Genomic DNA, 20,981 nt, shown 5'->3' with positions numbered 1-20,981 from the left:
ATTTTTGTGGCTAGAGTATTGCCAGGCAGACATCCATTAACGAGGTAGTCAGTAATCACATATTCCCAAGTTTAACTCACAGATTCTAATCCCGTGGACTGAAATTTACATATTTAGTCGTTATTTCATGGGGTTAATATTAAAACATTTCACATTAAGCCTAGAATTCTTTATAGTAAACATCAATTAGGAGACCATTCGTTTAAAAACAACCACCACAGACAGACAAATGCCTATAACTGCGAGCTGGGCAGGCAACATCACTCAGAAGATGACTCACCAGCATCTTCTCAAAAAAGACTAGGATTTGCTCATCAGTGTATTCAGGCAATGGCTGCGCAGTGGGGTCATCTCCATACAATGCAGAGGAGTTTCTGTGAGCAGAATTGGGTTTTTCCTTCTCCTTCTTAATCCTCATGCTGGTAAATCTCTCCAGCTAAGAAAGAGAAAGAAGTATTAGCAGCGATCCACATTCCTCACCTAACAAACCAAACACCAAATAGCCAACACTTTACCCTCTTACCCTGGCTTAGTATTTTTAGTTTATGCAGTCAAGATTATATGGCATAAGAAGAAATCATTTTTCCTCAGATCTAACACAGCATACTGACTTTATTCTCATCTATAATAAAGTGTAAGAAACAGAAAATGCTTGCATTAAGGTTTCAAACCTCTCTAGACTGGTGTAGTGGCATAAACCTTTACTCCCAGCACTCTAGAGGCAGAGCAGGTGGATCTTTTTGAGTTCAAGGCCAGCCTGGTCTACAGAGTGAGTTCCAGGGCAGTAAGGGCCAAGTTTGAGGCTAACCTGGGTTTACAATAAGGGACTCTATTTGATGAAGGTAGAAGCAGCAATAAGCTTCGGTACCATCAGCTCAATCCACTGAAAATATCTGTAACTGTATGCAAAAGAGCACTGTGGGGCTTCAAATGGTGTAAGTGGCATCGAGAATGCAGGATGAATTCTAGCTAAAACTGCCCAACTGTGGAAGTTTAAAAAAAAAAAAAAAAAACACCAAAGAAAGCATGCAATGGGTTAAACAAAGTGAGAAAAGACCTGGGATATTCTGACACTACAACGTTACAAGTTAAAGTTACAGAAACTGCGCATGTTAAGAGAAAAGAGAGCGAGCCATAACATGCACATGCCCCATACACATTTCCTTACCTCATCTGCCATGAGCCGCTTCAAAGTCTAGGAAACAGAGAAAAAAAGGAGGGAGAAGAAAAGAGATCAGTGAAATATCAAGGAACTCCCAAACATCAGAACGGTTGAAGGGAGAAAGGAAAAGAAAATAAACAGAAAGGCCCTAAGCTACCTTCCACACACTAACAGATTTCTGCACAGACTCTGGGAAGGGGCAAGAGAAGTTAAAACAACTTGGGGTGGGGGAGTAGAGAACTGAACAGATTCTAAAACCAGTGACCAACCACCTTATGAAAAGTGCTCCATTTCATTAGTAAACAACACAAAATAAAACCACGCTCAAGTCTGGCCTAGTGGTACAAGTTCTAGCTACTTAGTAAGCTAAGGCAGGGGTACCATGAGTTCAAAATCTGTGTGGGCTAGCAAGTGAATCCAAGGCAGGCCAAGAAACATAGTAAGATTCTTTCAAAATTTTAAAAGAGAGGTAAGGATGGGTTAAAAACTCAGTGGTGGAGTCCTTGCCTAGCATGCAAAGCCCTAGGTTTGATTCCAAGTATCACAAATAGATAGATGAAAACTGTAATAATGAAGTTATCAGCTCATGTTCTCAAGGCTCACAGAAACACAGCCGTATGTAAGATTCTGGGTCTGATCCCTACCTTTTTTATCTGTCTAGCTGTAGAGGAACAATGGCTCTCTCATACTTTGCTGGTGTTAGCACAAACCACTGGGCTAACACTACCAAGTAAAATTAAATGCACATACATTATTATTCAACACAGCAATATAAGCATCTGCCCTGTGAAGTGTGCACTTAAATAACAAATGCATACACAGACATATTGCAATATGTGAAACAGGAAGTCTCAATAGCCAGCGAGATGACATCAATCCAAATCATATTACTTGGAATGTAAGATTATAAAAGGTACCAGACCTAAAATTTGTCCAGCCTATAAGATGAGTTGGGGTAAAGACAGCACAGAAATTATGGGAGTGAGTGACTAATGACTGTTACAGCTGGAGACCCATACCCTGAGAGGGAACTCGTCCAAGGGCTAGGACCCAGAGGCAAGATAACCCAGAGATACAGGACAGAACAAAAAACACAAAAAGGAAAAGAAAAAAAAAAAATCAACGAAATGATTCATGAACCTCTGCTATACTCATAGATTGGTGCCTAGCCCAACTGTCATCAGAGAGCTTCACCCAGCAACTGATGAAAACAGATGCAGAGATCCAAAGCCAAACATCAATGACAGATCTCAGTGACTCAATCCTGCAGAAGAAGGGGAGATAGGACTATAGGAATCAGTGGTGTCAAGGGTTCCCAAGAAACCCCACAGAATCAACTAACCTGGGCTCATAAGGGCTCAAAGAGACTTAACTGACAACCACAAAGTCTGCATGAACCTGACTTAGGCCCATGTCACAGTTGTATAACTTGGTCTGTGGGACTCCCAACAGTGAGAGCAGGGCTGTCTCTGACTGTGGTGCCAGCTTTTGGGACTCATTCCTCCTCCAGGATTGCCTCATTCAGCCTTAACAGAAGAGGGGCACCTAGTCTCACTGAAACTTGATATATCTTGGACTGGCTGATATCCAATCCCCCCTTCTACCCCCTCCTATGGAACAGTGGAGGAGGAATGGCTGGGGTCAGGGTGGAGGAGAAACTGGTGAGAGGGGAGGGAGGGAAAACTTTGACTGGAATGTAAAAACAAAATAAATCAATAACAAAAAAGTGTCGGGTGTGGTGGTACACACCTTAAATCCCAACACTTTCAGAGTTTGAGGCCAGCCTGGTCTACAGAGCACAGCCGGGGTTTCAAGAAACCCTGTCTTGAAAAAAAAAAAAAAAAAAAAGCAAAAAAATTATAAAGGGCATGATTATCTCAAATGTCCAACAATGATTAACTGTGAAAACTATAGGTTATAACCAAGAACAAAAAGGTGTTTAGAGTGTTTATTATTTTCTATTTCTTGACATGGACAGTAACTATATAGGTGTTAAGTTTATAATTGCTTAACGTTTTCTATTTTCTTTTACGTGTAATCACACACAAACGCACAGGTACTTTAAAGTTTGAATGCTTTAAGTCTAGGAAGGTGGGACGTTTTCTTCACTCTATTCAACTTCAACCATATTTTTGTTGTTGGTTTTGTTAATATCCATGAAAAGCTAGGGTAAATGCCTCTTGACTAATTTAATGAAAAAAAATCAGTTGTCTTCACCACAGAGCTATTCATCTAGTCTTCTGATGACAGAAGATCCACACCACTCTGATCCTCACAATCACACATCACAATTCAGTTAAGTCCACAGTAAATTAAGAATATTCACTTTGCCGGGCGGTGGTGGCGCACGCCTTTAATCTCAGCACTCGGGAGGCAGAGGCAGGCGGATCTCTGGGAGTTCGAGGCCAGCCTGGTCTACAAGAGCTAGTTCTGGGACGGGCACCAAAGCTACAGAGAAACCCTGTCTCGAAAAAACAAAAAAAAAAAAAAAAAAAAAGAATATTCACTTTGCCCTCCCGGGCCCAGAAGAGGTCAAGTTTCCACTGGCTGAGTACAAATCACTTGTCTGAGAACATGGGAACCTTTGCTCAGCACCCACAGAACTTCATGGGGACTGTTTATTGGGAGTACAGACAAGAGGATGGCAAAGCACTACCCAAGAAGACTGCAAAACATTTCCTTATTTTGTATCCCGAAGTCATCTGACACACAGAGGTGGTTGTCAAACACACCTGTTAATTCCAGCATTCCAGAAGCTAAGATGGAAGGACTCAAAGCTCAAAGCAGCCAGGGTTACACAGCAGGTTCAAGACCAACCTGAGCTTACATAGAAAGGGTTCCTGTCTGACAAGGGTGGGCAGCAACAATAAGCTGCAGCTTCACAGGGTCAACAAACTGAAATTAACAGTAACTGTGTGCAAGCACTGTAGGACTTAAGTGATCTAAGTGGCATCTAGAAACAAGACACAAAGGGGATGCAACTTTCCTGCAGCTTAAGTTGTCATAGCCAAGATTCAGCTTATCTCAACATTGACCCCCAAATTAAAAATGTTTAAAAAACAAAAACAAGAAACAGTCAAGAACTCTAGGGTGAATGTGCTATAGTAACAGAACCGGGATCTAGACAATCCACAGCAGTGGGTTAAGTTAAAGGAAAAGGAACTAGCACCTTGTTCTTTCTGTGTACAGACTCTGGGTTCATCTCTTCCATCCACTTCCATTACCCTGGGTCCCTGCTTGTTCCGCTGCAATGGTCTCTTAAACTACCAGGTACCTTCTGTTGTCTGCCCAATGCCATATCCATTCTCCAAATTAGATCTGAGAATACTCTTTCTAAAGCTGGGTGTGGTGGAGCACACCTGTAGTCCCAGCACTGGAGAGAAGATGAAAGGATAAGGGATTCAAAGTCATCCTCGGCTACCGAGTAAGTCTCACCAGACTGGGCTACAAGAGACTGTCTCCAAAACAAACAAATTCATTGCCTTCAACTTAAAATCCAAACTCCTTACCATGGTATATAACTTTGCTACTCCTTCCCCCAAGGCTTGCGACTGAACAAACCCTCTTCCCTCAAAGCTTATTCTTTGGCCATGCTGACCTAGCTGCAGGCCCCAACAGCTCACACGGCCTCACCATCCCAGCCTTTCCCTAGACTGCTGCCTCCCTCAGCCTACACTGTACTTCTCAAGCTAACTCACTCCAGCAGGCTTGGCAGGATGATTGCTTCTCTTGGATAGGTGCCTTTCCTGGTGTTTCCAAAATAATAGCTACCTGTCTGACTCATAGTATTGAGAGTGGGCTACAATTTTCTTTAGGTTGCCTGCTCTACTTCTTCCAGACTAAAAGGTTCCTTGAGTGTAGAGCCAGGGACCTAAAGAGTCAATCCTTGGGAAGCCCTCAGCATCTATTCCACGTCTTCATTCTATCACTGAAGAAGCCAACACCAAGACAGACAGAGTGAATCATCAGTCACACAATCAGAAGTCTTCAGATCCTAAAGTGCCCAGATCTGTGCTCCCCACACTCTTCTGCTTTATTCCCACTTCATTAGCAGTAATTCTGCCATAGATAAGCAAGCATACACAAACTCGGCAAAGAAAGAAATGCCCATTTCCCTTGCTTTCCTGGAGCATCATTAGAAATGTATCTGAACCTTAAAAATAGTTTTTGGAGGCTTTAAATGTGCTCATTTGGTAGAGTGCTTGCCAAGTGTGTTGGAGGGTTCTGGGTTTGCTCTCAATACCACGTAAATCTTACACATTGATGCACATCTATAATGGAGAGATGAAAGCAGGAGAATCAGTTCAACATCGTCCTTGGCTACATAGCGAGATCAAAGAAAGAGTGAGACGTATGAGACCATGTTTCAAAAATATATATATATACTAAAACAAATATAAACAAAATAAAATAATCCATGTGTCAGTGTTCAACTTGGATTAAGGATCACAGAAGTAAACCATGCAGAAAAGCTGCAGTTCCCAAGAAAGTCCAACAGAGGGCAGCAACACCCAACAAAGCAAATAACAGCACAGACCAAATTCTATTTCTGAACCCAATAAAATACCCAAACAAACAGCAAGCTCAGCTATTGAAATGGAAACCTGTTACTACGAGATACTGAGAACATGGCTTACTCATTCAATGATGTATGTTTTCTCTTACAGATTCTATACACAGCGTTTGAAAAGGCTTTGTTTAATATTTGTTTAAATTTTTTTTCTTCTTTCAGTTTTTTGAGACAGGGTTTCTCTCTGTAGCTTTGGAGTCTGTCCTAGAACTCACTCTGTAGACCGAGTTGGTCTCAAACTCACAGAGATCCGCCTGCCTCTGCCTCCCAAGTGCTGGGATTAAAGGCATGTGCCACCACCGCCCAACTTTAGTTTTAATTTTTTATATATTATTTGTATGTGTAAAAGTCTGCATGTACAGATGTGCATGTGTGTGCCTGGTGTCCAAGATGGGCAGAAAAGGCATCAGTCTCTGTGGAACTGGAGTTATAAGCACTTGGGAGCCTCTGGATGGGTACTAGAAACTGAATGGCCCCCTCCAAGTGCTTTAACTGCTGAGCCGTGTCTATAGTACCCACCCAAATAATTGGGTTTTTTTATTTTTTTTTTATTTTTATGGAGTCTGTGATGAAGATAAGGACATTTCTAGATCATGAGAAGTGAAAGAATCGAAAACAATGCACTCCAAAGAGACAATGCTACAAGGTACACTTGTGCCTGGTGCCTTGATGTCCCTCCATCTTTTAAGACTCTGATCATCTACCCAGCTCTCAGTGCATCTACTCAGCGTCTTCCATGATCTGCAAATCCTTACGGTCCCCACCTGAGTGATACAGCATACTTGCTGTCTCTCCAATGGAATGCACTACATACTACCCCTCAGACCTTCAACCACAAAAACAGAGGATGAAAGAAACATAAACACTGATCTAAAATCTTAAAATAGCAAAGCAGATCTGGTTCACAAAAAGATTAATAACTTCTAGGTAAAAGATAATAAGCTAGCTAGGCGATGATGATGCATGTTGATCTCTGAGTGCAAGGCCAGCCTAGTCTAGAAAATGAGTTCCGGGACAGCCATGGCTCTACAGAGAAATACTATCTCAAAAACAAAACAAAACAAAAAAAGGAAGGAAGAGAAGGGAAGGGAAAGGAAGGGAAGGGAAGAAAAGGAGGGAGGGAGGGAGGGAGGGAGGGAGGGAGGGAGGGAGGGAGGGAGGGAGGGAGGGAGGGAGAGAGGGAGGGAGGGAAGGGTTTACCTAGGAGTAGGAGAAGCTACTCCAATAGTTGAATCCCTAGGTACCCCACAAACAATCCAGCCTCACAGTGCCACTGGAAAACTACCCACCAGCAGCAATCTGCAAGTTTATTCTCAGGAAAGGGTAAAGAGATGGCCTCTAGATTGGAAGTACTGTTGTAGCAAACACTCAGCAAGTTTCTCCTACAATTCTCAGGAGGCTGGAACACTCTTCTCTGAGGTGGAGGTCCTAAAGCTACTATCTAGTCTAAGATCACCCAGAGCACCACTGCCCAAAACAGGAGCCAGGAGACATAATGAACAATTACAAATTTTAACCCAAAAAGTAAACACTTTACTGTTACTATGTTTAGAGTACCTGAAGCTCTATGCTATTTGTTTATGGACTCTAGATACAGATTAAACATCTCCTGAGGAAATTTAGCAACTGCCCCAGAAATACGGAGCTTCTTCAACTTGATAAAGTATCTACCAAAAACCAAACACCACAAACAATGAAGAAATTCAACATGACATTTCAAACATAAAACTATTCCCACCAGCACTGCCCAAAATAAACTCCCTAGGTATAAATCTAACAAAGTATGTACAAGATCTAAAGTCATAAAAATCAAAGAAATAGACAAATAAAGGATGTTCCATACTCATGAACAGGAAGATTTGATTACTTTAGGATCAATTTCTCCAAATTTAATCTACAGATTAAAACAACCCTAATTGTCGGGCGATGGTGGTGGTGCACGCCTTTAATCCTAGTACTTGGGAGGCAGAGACGGGAATCTCCATGAGTTCGAGGCCAGTCTGGACTACAGATCCTGTTCCATGACAGCCAGGGCTACACAGAGAAACCCTGTCTCAAAGCACCCCCTCCCCCAAAAAACCAAACTCAACAAAATCTCAAATTATTTTGTGATTAACAACAAATTTATTCTAATGTTTATAAGACATCTACATTTAAAAAATATAGACACAGATCTTATGCCAAAATAAGACTCAAATTGGGAATGATGATACACACTTGTAATCTCAACTAAACTAAAGAAGCTGGGGGTTGTGAGTCTGAAGTTCACGTAGGCTACAAGAGTGGGAGACTGTATCAAAAACTAAACAAACAGGGATGAGGAGGTGACTCATGAATAAAGACTTGTGACCTGGGTTCAATCCCCAGAACCCAGAGAGTAGAAAAATTCAACTCCTGACTAACATGTGCACATGCAGACACACACAACACACACACAGATACACACACTTCATTTAAAAATGAAAGGAAAAAAGGAAGCAAACAACTATAAAAACTACCATGTACTCTGTTATGGACTGAACGTAAGTCCTCACCCCCAAAGGCTTCTACTTTGAGCCCCAGTTGGTAGTAGCATTTTGGACGGTTGTAGAACCTTAGAAGGTGGGGTCTAGGTGAGGGGAAATGGTCACTGGGGGGAAGTTCCTTGAAGTACATTATTCCTAACAGCTTGTTTCACCCCCTACTTTGTGGTAAACCATGAAGTGAACAGCTCTCATCTGTTACATGTTTCTACTGCCATGATGGTCTGTACAAGAATATGGTGCCAAACAACCATGGGCTGAACCTTCCTGAGCCATAATAGATTCAAGCTGGTGTGACAGCAAATGCGTCCAATCTCACAGAACAAGGCAGAGTTCAGAGTTCCTTCTTTAAGTGTTTTCTATTTGGCACTTTGGTAACAGAGACAGTACCTAACATATGACTGGATGCCAGGACAACAATGAAATACCCTGTCACACTGCACTGAAGAGACAGACTTCCTCCCAACGGAGAACAGCGGCAGAGGTATATTTAGATGTAAAGTGCAAAAATTTTAATGACAAAGGACAATTAATAGGCTTTACTACTTTTCTGTCCTAAGAGCAGAATGAACAACTTTAAACTTTAAAATAAATTCAAGTCATTTTTATTCTTTTTTTCTTTTACTTTTTTAAAGATTTATTTATTATATATACAACGTTCTGCCTGCATGCATATATGCACACCTGCACACAAGAGGGCAGCAGCCACCACGTCACCACGTGGTTGCTGGGAATTGAACTCAGGACCTTCGGAAGATCATTCAGTGCTCTTAACCTCTGAGCCATCTCTCCAGCCCCCTCACCATTCTTTTTTCAAATGAGAAATAAGCACCCTTTATTGGCTCCTCTTACTTTGACATTCTCTATATTGTGTCTGATAGTGACAAAATATAATAGCAAACACATCTGATATTTGCTGCTTCAATATAACAGCTTAAGTGCAAACATTTGTAAGTTAAGGGCTTTTTTTTTATTAAAAGCATATTCTAGAAGATGGATATCACACTGTATATTTATAATTCCACACTCAGGAGACTATGGCAAGGTAATGGGCCAGTAAGACCCTGTGTCAAAACAAAAACAAACTCTAATCCAGAAACTGGTCATATCAAATGATATGTTTGCATTTTCTTGATTTTTCTTTATTTATATGCATGAGTATTTTGCCTGCATATATGTCTGTGTATCACATGCATATTTAGTAGCTGTGGAGGTCAGAAGAGGTCACCAGATACACTAGAACTTGAATTACAACAGGTTGTTAGCCTCCATGTGCTGGTAATCGAACCCAAGTCCTCTGGAAGAGCAGTTATCATTTTTAACAACTGTGCCAGCTCTTCAGCCCCTCAATGATTATTTCTTTAGAAATAAGTTAGAATTAAATTAAGTATTCTTTACATAATTATGAATCACTCCTCAAATTATGAGAGGCTCATTGTTCATCTTTTAATCTTTAGAACCTACATTTTAAGTATTTTCTCTAAAATAATAATGTTATACAGCTAACATACATACATGTTATGCACCAAAAGTTAAAAAAATATTCCTATGAAATATTTTTTTTTTTTGAGCCAGGTCTCATTGTACAGCCTTGGCTGACCTGGAATTCATTATGTAGAGCAGAATGGCTTCAACTCATCTACCTGCCTCCCAAATGCTATGTGTCACTATGCCCTATGTGTGGACATACTGATATACTACAGTGGGCATTTCAGAGTTTATATGTAGAGAAGTAAGAGTTAATTTATGCCCATACTGGGAAACTCTTTTAAAAATATTTATTTATGGCTCAATGGTTAACATTGTACACTGCTCTTGCACAGCCCCCAATACCATAAAGCTGTTTGGAATTTCTAAAAATTGGTTTAAATTCAGTTAAAATGATAAGATAGTTGCAATGCAGTTTGGAGACTAATATTCTAAATAATACACTTAAAATTAAAACTATTAAGTAAGACAGTGCTCAATTTGTTACGATTTAAACTATTCTGGGCTCTGGGGTCTTGCTGGTAACCTGCCCCTACTCTAACTATAGGGCTCAGAAGATAAGAGCACTTGCTGCTCTTCTAGAGGTTCTGAGTTCTGCTCCCAGGACCCATGCAGAAGCTCAGATGTCTGTAGCTTCAATTTTAAGAGATCCAATCCAAAAAAGGTTATTAACTACCTGTTTACTCTCAAAGTCTCTTCAAAGAAGCTGATATTGACTTTCAATAAAATTACTGGATATGTGTCTCCCAACAAAAATGCTCTTTTTAAATTACTGCTCTACAAACGACAATGCGAAGACACAGTTATACTAGTAGAAAATACGCATGGAAGACAAATCTAATAAAATCTATTGCCTAAAACATACCAACAACTCAAGACTCAGCAGTAGAGCCAGTTTACCAACCCATGAAAGACACACATTTAACACCAACAAAAAAGCTCATAAGAAGCTGCTCTACAGCCTACGTCATCAGGGACACCCAAATCCAAAATACAACTATAAGACTCTGGAAATGGCCAAGAGGCAGAACCTTAGTGCACCCTAATGCTGTGTGGCTGCGGAACACCACCCAACAAAGCTCCTTGGTGTGTGGTGGTTTTTGTTTGTTTTGTTTTAGAAACGGTGTTACATAAATCAGGCTAAGGTCAAACTCAGGATAATCCTCCTGTCTCTGTCTCTTGAGTAAGGGGATTATAGGTATGCACTACCATGACTGGCTTTCCTTGATATTTATTTGAAAAGCATGTCTACACAAAAACTTGTATACAAATTTTCATAATAATTGCTAAAACATGGTAAAAAAAAAAACAAGATTTATTTTTTATTTATATGTTTTTGTGTTTGTATGTGTAGTTGCCCCAGGGGCAAGAAGAGGACAGCAAATCCCTAGGAACTGGAATTACAGGCAGTGATGAGTTGCCTGACAAGGGTGCTGGGAACTGAACAGAGATCTCTTTAGTAAGTAAAGGAATAAACTTCAATACATAAAAGCCTATGGAAGCTGAAAAGACAGTTCAGTTGGTCATAAGGACCAGAGTCGGACTGTTAGTACCTATGTTAAAAACAAACAAAAAAGCTAGGTGTGATGGCTGGCCAGGAAGGCAGAGGCAGGAAGGACCGCTGGGACTCCTTTACTAAAACAACCAGTTAAGCCAACTTAATGAGACACCCTTTCTCACAAAAAGATGGATGGACCCTGAGGAATGACACCCAAGGTTGTCCTGTAGTATGTGCATAGTTGTATGCTTATATACACATGTCAGAGCACATGTGTGCACCATGAGTGTACAATTCAGATGAGCCAAGAACCTGGGACAGGGTTAGACATATATTGTCAATTTCAAAAGCCAGGACAGAAACAGATGTTGATGATGACAGTCTTTAAAAGTCTGATGCAGCCGGGCGGTGGTGGCGCACGCCTTTAATCCCAGCACTTGGGAGGCAGAGGCAGGCGGATCTCTGTGAGTTCGAGACCAGCCTGGTCTACAAGAGCTAGTTCCAGGACAGGCTCCAAAACCACAGAGAAACCCTGTCTCGAAAAACCAAAAAAAAAAAAAAAAAAAAGTCTGATGCAATTTTCATCATTCCGTTGTATTTTGCTTGCTGTTTTGCTTTTTTGAGACAGTCTTTTTTTTGGTGTTTTTTGTTTGTTTGTTTGTTTGTTTTGCTTTTCCAGACAGGGTTTCTCTGTAGCTTTTGGTTCCTATCCTGGAACTAGCTCTTATAGACCAGGCTGGCCTCAAACTCACAGAGATCCTCCTGCCTCTGCCTCCCGAGTGCTGGGATTAAAGGTGTGTGCCACCATCGCCCAGCGAGACAGAGTCTCAGTAGATGTCCAGGAAGCTCACTTTAAAGTTCAGCCTGATCTTGGAACTTATAGTCTTCCTGCCTCTTCGGTCAATGGAGTGCTGGGATTACAGGTGAATGTCACCACAAATGGCTTCATTGCTCCATTACAGCTGGTTACTCTCTATTCCTGGCATAGAACAAATATTCTTGGGGCTTCTTTGACCTCTCAGCTCTGCTAAAGTTCCTGTTTATTGTTATTTCAAGTCTTTCACTTGGTTTGTTCCTTTGTTTTGATGGAGCATATCCTAGAACAGCTTCCTGAAATACATGGGGATAAACTTTTTAAAGCTAAAATATGTAACAATGTCTATTTTGAAGTTGTATTTGATTAACTGTTGTGTTTGGGTAGGGATTTGTAGGTTGAAAATTGCTTTTCTTCAGGTTTTTAAAAGGCCATTCTAGTCAGGAAATGTGGGGTTGCTCTGGCTCCCGCATACTACCCATTTTCTGTTCAATTCTGTAGGATTTTCTTATGGATGTTTTGAAATTTAACCATGTTGGGTCTTTGTACATTCTATTTTTATCCCCGCTTTCAGTGCTGGGAAATTTATTTTATTTCCTTGGTAACTTGTTCTTCTGTTTGTTGTTTTTCTCTTATTTGGATACTGGGTTTCCCATATTCTGAGCCTTGTTTGTACTTTCTTTTCTATTTATCTACACTCTTGTTATACTTGGGAGGGGGTGATTTTTTTTCCAATTGTTCAGCTTTCATACTTTCTTTCTTCCTTTTATAGTTTTTCATTAGAAACAGGATTTCTCTTTGAGTACTGGAACACACTCTGTAAACCAGGCTGGCCTCGAACTCACAGAGATCTGCCTGCCTCTGCCTCCCAAGTGCCAGGATTAAAGGCGTGTGCCACCACCTCCTGGCTAACTTTTATATTTTCAATTCCTAAAGATCCTTTTGCTTTTGAATTTTTCTTTTTTTTTTTTTTTTTAGTTTTTCAAGACAGGGTTTCTCTGTAGCTTTGGAGCCTGTCCTGGCACTAGCTCTTGTAGACCAGGCTGGCCTCGAACTCACATAGATCCGCCTGCCTCTGCCTCCCGAGTGCTGGGATTAAAGGCGTGCGCCACCACCGCCCGGCCGTGCGCCACCACCGCCCGGCTTGAATTTTTCTGTAGTCGATATTAATTTCTGTTATTAAACCTTCCCCTCTATATAGCAATTTACTTCTACTTTCTCCTGTTAGGAAATGTCCTCAGATGTCTGACAATCGTTATGTTGTCTGCTCATCGAAAGCAAGGGTCTAAACAACAGTTAGAAACTCTGAATGCATGGACTGTTGAATATTATTGTTGTTGTTTGTTTTGGGGTTTTTGGCTTTGTTTGTTTGTTTTTGGATTCAGGGTTTCACCATGTAGCCTTAGCCTTGGCTGTCCAGGAACTTGCTCTGTAAACCAGGCTGGCCTTGAACTCAGATTTCCCACCTTTGTCTCCTGAATGCTGGGATCAAAAGTGTATGCCACCACCACCCAGCCATCATTATCATCATGTCTACAAGATGGGTATGCATAGGCATACAGTGCACATTTGACGATCAGAGGACAACTTCGTCAGTTTTCTCCTTTCACTTCTGCATGGGATCAAACTCAAGGTGCCAATCTTGACTAGCAGGCACCTTCACTTGCTGAGGCAAGAAACCTGCCCTTGTTGTATGTGCTACTGTAGGGCACACTTGTTTCATATACATATTTTCAAGGACCACCACCATAATCTCTACAGAATGTTCCTATAATGCCCCTGTCCCAGCAGCTGCACAGTTTCCCTCTTTACTAACATTCTATGACACATTTGCTATAATTAATGACCCTTCACTGAGATACCATAATCATCCAAAGGTCATAATTTACTCTACGGATCACTCTTGGTATTTTATGGTTTATGGGTTTGAGCAAATATACCTAGAATAACCATTTCACTGCTATGAAAGTTCTGTCGACTGAGCCTTTCCATCCCCTTCCTCCTGAAGCCACTGGCCTTTTTCTGTCTTCATGGTTGGCCTTCTCTAAAATGCCATTCAGTTGGTACCTTCTTTCACTTAGTAGTACACACAAGGTTCTTCTATGTCTTCCTATCTTGATCATTTCATTTTAACACTGAATGATATTCCATTGTCAAGTGTGTGTGTGTTCTGCCCTCCTGTCTTTTGTTTTCATATCTGAACTGTCAAAAACACTCACTCCATCCCACAGAATTTTCTTTCTGCCCTGATTTATTCAAGAAAGCTAATGCTGGTCGTGGTGAGCTTAGGTACACAAAATCTACAACAGCATACTTCCCTAAGCATATTCCAGCTGATGTCTAAGGAGTTGGCTTTTACTGCAATCTTTCAAAATGCTCACCTTTTTACCAGGCCCCCCTGACCTGCTGGTTCCCTGATATCCTTCTCAGATCTTTAGATTCTGACAATCTAAAGTTGAGTTATGCCTTCAAGATACTATGCAGTGTATCTCCTGGGGTCTCCCACCAACAGTGGTAATACTGCCTTTTCTGCACAGTCTAGATTTTTACTTGTTACTCAATTTTCATAATATTCCATTTATATGCAAATAATTATTAATAAAAGTATAGCGCTTATTCTACAAAACTCTTGCCAGAACTGAATGAGTAGATAAATATCTACAGGTCATTAACTGGTTAAGAAAAAGCTTAAGAGAATTGTATTTACTAAAAGAAGCTTTATCTTCTCTGAAAAATCTGTTTCATCAAGCCTTATTACATCAACATGAATTGACCACTGTGTACTGCATCAACAGTAACACCATAGAATACAATTGACAACGTACTGCAATGCAATAACCATCAATCAAAATAGAAATGAAAACCTGCTCTCTTCCTCCCCGCTTCCAAAGAGTAATTCAGTTCCTGATTCAGTCACTACATACTAATGTATTATGTGGTAAGATAAATCTTTTGGCTACCATCTACAAGAAATCAGAAACTTCCTTGGGGCTAGAGAGGTGGCTCAATTAAGAACGCTTACTGAGGTCCTTCTACTGCACCTCAGTCTGGTTCCTAGAACCCATATGTAGGTGGTTCATAACCACCTATAACTCCAGTTTGAGATCCAATACCTCTGGTCTCTGTGGGCACCTGCACACACATTATGCACATAAAACCACACAGGGGCATACACACATACATAAAAATAAACAAATCTGTAGGCCGGGCGTTGGTGGCGCACGCCTTTAATCCCAGCACTCGGGAGGCAGAGGCAGGCGGATCTCTGTGAGTTCGAGGCCAGCCTGGTCTACAAAGGGAGTTCCAGGACAGGTTCCAAAGCTACAGAGAAACCCTGTCTTGAAAAAGAACCAAAAAATAAATAAATAAATAAATAAAATAAACAAATCTTTAAAAAAGAAATTAGACAGTAGACAATTTATTCTTTATAAGGAAGCAGAACAGAAACTGTCAAAGGCAAGCCTTGTAAGGCCCCATAAGGCCAAACTAATTAAACTAAATGACTTAAGAGTCTGAAATAAACTCCGATAACTATTTACATAATAAATATAAATTAACTTTAATACTACTTTTGTATCCTGCATTTGTTATTGTGGTGGCTTTATGTATTAATACTTTAGTTTTTAAGATTTTATTTTTAATTATGTGTATGTGTGTCCACGTCTTTGTGGGTATACACAAATGAGTACAGGGCTCACAGAGGCCTCAGAGCTGGAGGTATAGATGGTTATAAGCCCCATGAGGTGGGTACTGGGAAGTAAATGGGTTCTCTGCAAGAGTAGATGGGCCATCTCTTCAGTCCCAATATTCTGGGCTGTTGGAACTAAATTTGCCAGTCACACAGAAGTTCTTTTGCACGCCTAGTAACACAACTGTGCCTACTGTAAACTCAAAGATGTAAGAAACTTCATCCAGATTTATCTCTAAATGATTCTATAAATTTTGGAATTTTAATCTGAATCAGAAAAAGGGCACAGAATACTAAAAATAATTAATAAGCTTCTCTTGACACAGACTGTTTATATAGCCAAGTAAAAGGTAGTTAGTTACATAGTGTTCTTAGCAATAATCTAATAAGAGAATATTACTATTACTCTGAACACAAAGTATATTACACAGGAAAAAGTGACTCCAATTCCTAGGACTATGTCCCTATTGTTAATCATGGACAGCTACTGCATGAGCCACGTGGCCAGCAAAGGGGAAATACAAACCCACAAGTACAAAACCACAGCTCAGTACTTTCTAAAGATTTAGTTCAGGCTAATGTAACCACCTGTAACTTTTATGTTGAGCTGTCTGAGCTCCTGGCCAAGTAACTACCACAACTGCACAGCTGAACATCAGTTGGACCCACACTGTGTGATGAACCTGGGCAGACCAGGATCCCCGAGAACTCGAGTTTTCTCATCACTGCAATCAGAACTCAATTCACTAACTACCTCAGTCTATGCAACACCCTTTGGTTGTTGTTTTATTTTTGGAAACAGGGTCTCTCTATGTTATCCCTACCTGTCCCGAAATTTAATATTTAGACCAGTGTGCTGGTTAGTTTCTATGTCAACTTGACACAAGGTAGAGTCATTTTGGAAGAACATACTTGAACCAAGAACACTCCTAGCACTCAGGGAGGCAGAAGCACATGGGTCTCGAAGTTCAAGGCCAGCCTGGTTTACAGAGGGAGTTCCAAGACAGCCAGGGCCACACGGAGAAACAAGAAACGAAACAAAACAGAGCAGGCCGTGAGAAACAGTCAGTGAAAACTGCACTCCTCCATGGTCTCTGCTCCAGTTCTTGCCTCCGGGATCCTCTCCTGACTTCCCTGGATGCTGCTGTAAGCTATAGGATGAAACAAACCCTTTCCTCCCCAAAGTGCTTTGGGTCATGGTGTTTAATCACAGCAATAGAAACGCTGCCTAAGACAACCAGGCTGGCCTATAAAATCAGAGACCTGCTTGCCTCTGCCTCTCAAGTGTGTGATTTAAAGGCATCAGCGCTTTTTTCCGACTACCTACTTTTGGGCTAATTCAAAGCAAGGAACATACTAGTGCAGTAGACTTCTAAGATGCGACCCCAAATCTAAACTATCACAGACTGTCACTAACAATAGAAAGTTACAAACTGACTTCTAAGAAAGACTACTTACTTAGTAGGTCTGACCAACCACACAAGTGCTTCAAATCTAGACACTATGACACATAGATTCAGCATGCCATTCTTGGCCTGAAGATTAAGGAGGCCAAAGCACAAGAATTACAGGTAGCCTCTGGAAGCTGAGTGCTGTACCAAACTGAAAGTCAGCAAAGAAACAGAGCCCCACAATTGTGAGGACTGAATTCTTCAATTTCAGACTCTAATGAGTGTGGAAGCAGACATCCCACAGAGCTCAACAGACATCTTGATTTCAACCCTGTCACACTCTGAGAACCCACGCACACTGTCCACACCATGCTTTAAGTTGAGTGATAATTACACAGCAATAGGAAACTCATACATTATTCCAACTACTGAAATCCAGATTTATTTAGATCTAGTTTTAAAAGAAATACTTTGAGTTTTGATTTTTATTTCCGAGACGCTAGAAGTAATTGTAACTCCTTGTGCTTTGGTTCTACTAGAAACTAAACAATGGCCAGCTGTGGAGGCCTGTCCATAATTCTAGAGCTCAAGAGGCATAAGCAGGAAGATTGTGAATTTGAGACCAGCCTGGCTTTATAGCTATTCTAATACCACCCTGGGCTATACAGGAAAACCCAGTCTTAAAAGTGGATGTGAAGGGGGTACCTGGTTCAAAAAGAGCAAATAACTGCACACACCTCTCAGGATCACTGCTATCCTAAGTAAACAGAGGGCGAAAGATCACCCTACGAAAGTGTTTTCTGTCTTACTACAGAAAGGCTTCTAGTAAAGTAAACCCTTGATCACTAAGCAGGCAACACTGGACTTCAGGAACATGCTGTGATTTAAAACAATTCTTTGTCTATAAATTTATACTTAGCCATCATCTACACCAGTTTCTTATTTTTTATATGTCAGATCCTTCTTAATAGATGCTTGTTGCTACTCTCTGTGGCTGTCAAGTGGTACAGGAGCAAAAGTTGTGTTTTAATCACGTGATATATCTTAAGCTATATTTTAAATTAACATCACTATAGATTTTGAAGCACCATCATAAGCACAGCATAGTATATTTTTTAATACTATTCGAATTGAGCAAGTAATAAAAGGTTTTGAGTTCTAGGATAGAAAACTAGGATTATTACATACAGTAAACCACCAGACTAATCCATCAATGTCTTTCCCTGTGAATGAGACCAGAGACTATGCTAGTGTTTCAGTCCACAAGACATATTTATGAACTGTCCTTGGGGAAATAGTTGTAGAACAGACAAGATGCCATGTAAGGAGTGTTTCCATCTTTTAAAAAGTAATTAGTTCTCGATAATGACAAAGGCGACTACCTACAGGCAAAATGGGAAAGAATTGTCACCAACAACTTCCTTTCAAATTCTATATATCTCCCAGGAAAGAATGGTAGAACTTGACATCCAGAATCTATGGAGCTTGCCTCTGATTCACTTCTTTATTCTATCACAGGACTGAAATTAAGTTCCTAAGAATGATGAGGCAACAGGGATTTACAACACAGACTTGAACTCAATTACCACGAAACCTTAATCTAGCTTTGCCACAAAATTTACAACATTTACACCAAAGGATAGTAGGGAAGGGTAACACACATTATTTGCTGTTTGAAATCTGCCACAGTTTTACTATTTCTATCTTTAGGACTATATTATCTCATTTGACTGGTGATGAAAAATAAATAATAAAGTAAAATGATAAAAATCAAAATATCCTGTAAAAATTAAATACGACATGATGACAGAAACTGCCGGGACTCCCTTCTCTACTTCCCTCTTACACAGAAACAGAAATCAGTCAGAAGTGGAGAGAAAGAAACAATGAGTAAGTTTAAATACAGAGAACTCTCCCTTCCATTTCCACCAATGGCCCAAGGAGGATGGCAAATGAATCCACAGCTCAACTCCACGTACGGAAAAACCGAATTCTGACATCACAATGACTCATACCTGTTAGCCTAAATGGGAGTGGTGCAAAGTTGTAACATTCATCTCAAAAAAGAAAAAAAGATACCCCAAGGAAAAGGAAACATAAATGGGGGGGGGTGTGGAATAGAATTGAAAAATATGGACCACAAAGCTCGAAGTCAATTGTGAAGCCAGGCATGGCATACACTGGCCTAGTACTTGAGAGAAGTACTAGAAGTACTAAAGAAATTGAGAGTTCAAAGCCAAACTGGGATATGAAACAAGACGGTCTCAAAATCCTACATAACAGACTGGTGATATGGCTCAGTGTATGAAGGTACTTGCCACCAAGCCTGACTTACTACCTGAGCTTAATCCCTGGTGGAAAGAGAAACCAACTCCCCCCAGTATTCTCTGACTCTACATGTGTTGAGGCATGTGCATGTACACACACACACACAAACACACACAGACACACATAGAGCCTAGATCCCAAAAATGGAAGACAGGCCTGTGGTCCCTATGATGGCTCAGGAAAAATGCCAAAGGAACAGTTCATCTACCCAGGTCCAGAATTCCCCAATACATACACACATGTCACAAGTATGCATAACTTTTATGTCAACTATACCTCAATATATCTGAGAGAAGTAAGCAAATAATAAACCCACTAGAATTCACTAAACATCAACAAAGGAAACAGGAGGATAGTACAAGATCTTCCGATCCTTATTACGAATTCTCTCAATACAACAGTTTCGAGCCAGTGTCTTCTTCCTGACTGCCCATCAGGGACCACAGAAAAGATTCCAGGCAAGATCCATGTCAGCTGCAGTCAGAAATGCCCTAACAGCATTAGGCAGTTGTAGTCCATTCCCTATTTCAGTACTCTACTTAAACATTTGAAATCACTTGAAACTTTCTCTCTAAAACCATCTCAGCATTTGGGAGTCAGAGACAGGTGGATCTCAGGAGTCTCAGGCCAGCCAAGAACACACAGGCAAGAAGCTGTCTCAAAAACCAAATAAATAAACAGAAAGAAAGTTATTGGAGGGCATTGGCTAGTGTAGTGGCATACATTAGCATTAGGGGGAGTACTTTCTTTTTTTAAATTTTTACTTTTTGCAAATTTTTACTCCTCTTTTCTCCTAACTCTTCCTGTGTCTCCCCACTCAATGCCAAATTACTGACTTCTTTTATTACTAGTTACAAGTATACATATATTGTTATATATACACCCCACATGCACACAAGACCTGTTGAGTCCATTTAATGTTGTTTCTATATACTGACCTTAGGATTGGATAAACCTATCAGTGGACTCTCTAGAAAAGACAGACTCTCCCTCTCAGTATCCAGTATGTCTGTAGCTCTTCATTTAGAGGATAGAGCCTCCTAATAAACTTCATTTTCCAACTGAAATTAAAATAAGGAGGGGGAGGCTAGGAATTGAAAAGTATAGACTACAAAGCTTTAAGTCAACTGGAAACCAGACTTGGCATACATCTAAAGTCCTAGTACTTAGGAGGCTGAGGCAGGGAGATTGAGAGTTCAAAACCAAACTGGGATACTGTCTTAGTATTAGAATTTGTTTGCTAACAGGTCCAAATGCATGTTACTCCTCTAGTGATCAAGGAGGTGAATCTGAGGAAAAAGAAAAAGTAACTTCCTACCTCCAGTTCAGTTCATCTTAAAGTACTGCGATAGGCTATCATACAGCATAGATAGCTGAAAGTCTAGAAACAAGGAGAAAAGGGCATTCTGGTTTTTTTCACTATTCCTGCAAAGAAAAGCAAGTGGATCCAGGCTGGGGACACCACATTCCTCTTACAAGTCTACAGTGCCAGCACCTTACACTACAAGACACTCAGGGGT

The 20,981-nt window shown here is 40.5% G+C and overlaps 1 protein-coding gene across 1 annotated transcript in view; it reads right to left on the bottom strand.

Moving 5' to 3' along the window:
- The window catches only part of Diaph1 (diaphanous related formin 1), a 99,510-nt gene that overhangs the window by 66,345 nt on the left and 12,184 nt on the right, over window positions 1-20,981 (bottom strand). Inside the window, exons 2-3 of the mRNA XM_057788564.1 lie at window positions 1,169-1,195; window positions 281-436 (exon numbers count right to left, since the gene is read on the bottom strand). Coding sequence (XP_057644547.1) covers window positions 281-436; window positions 1,169-1,195 — 183 coding nt within the window. The remainder of the gene's footprint in view (window positions 1-280; window positions 437-1,168; window positions 1,196-20,981) is intronic.

This window comes from Chionomys nivalis, chromosome 14 (assembly GCF_950005125.1).
Source record: "Chionomys nivalis chromosome 14, mChiNiv1.1, whole genome shotgun sequence".
Lineage (NCBI taxonomy): Eukaryota > Metazoa > Chordata > Mammalia > Rodentia > Cricetidae > Chionomys > Chionomys nivalis.
Note: the sequence above shows the minus strand (reverse complement) of the source record. Positions and strands in the feature narration are given on the sequence as shown.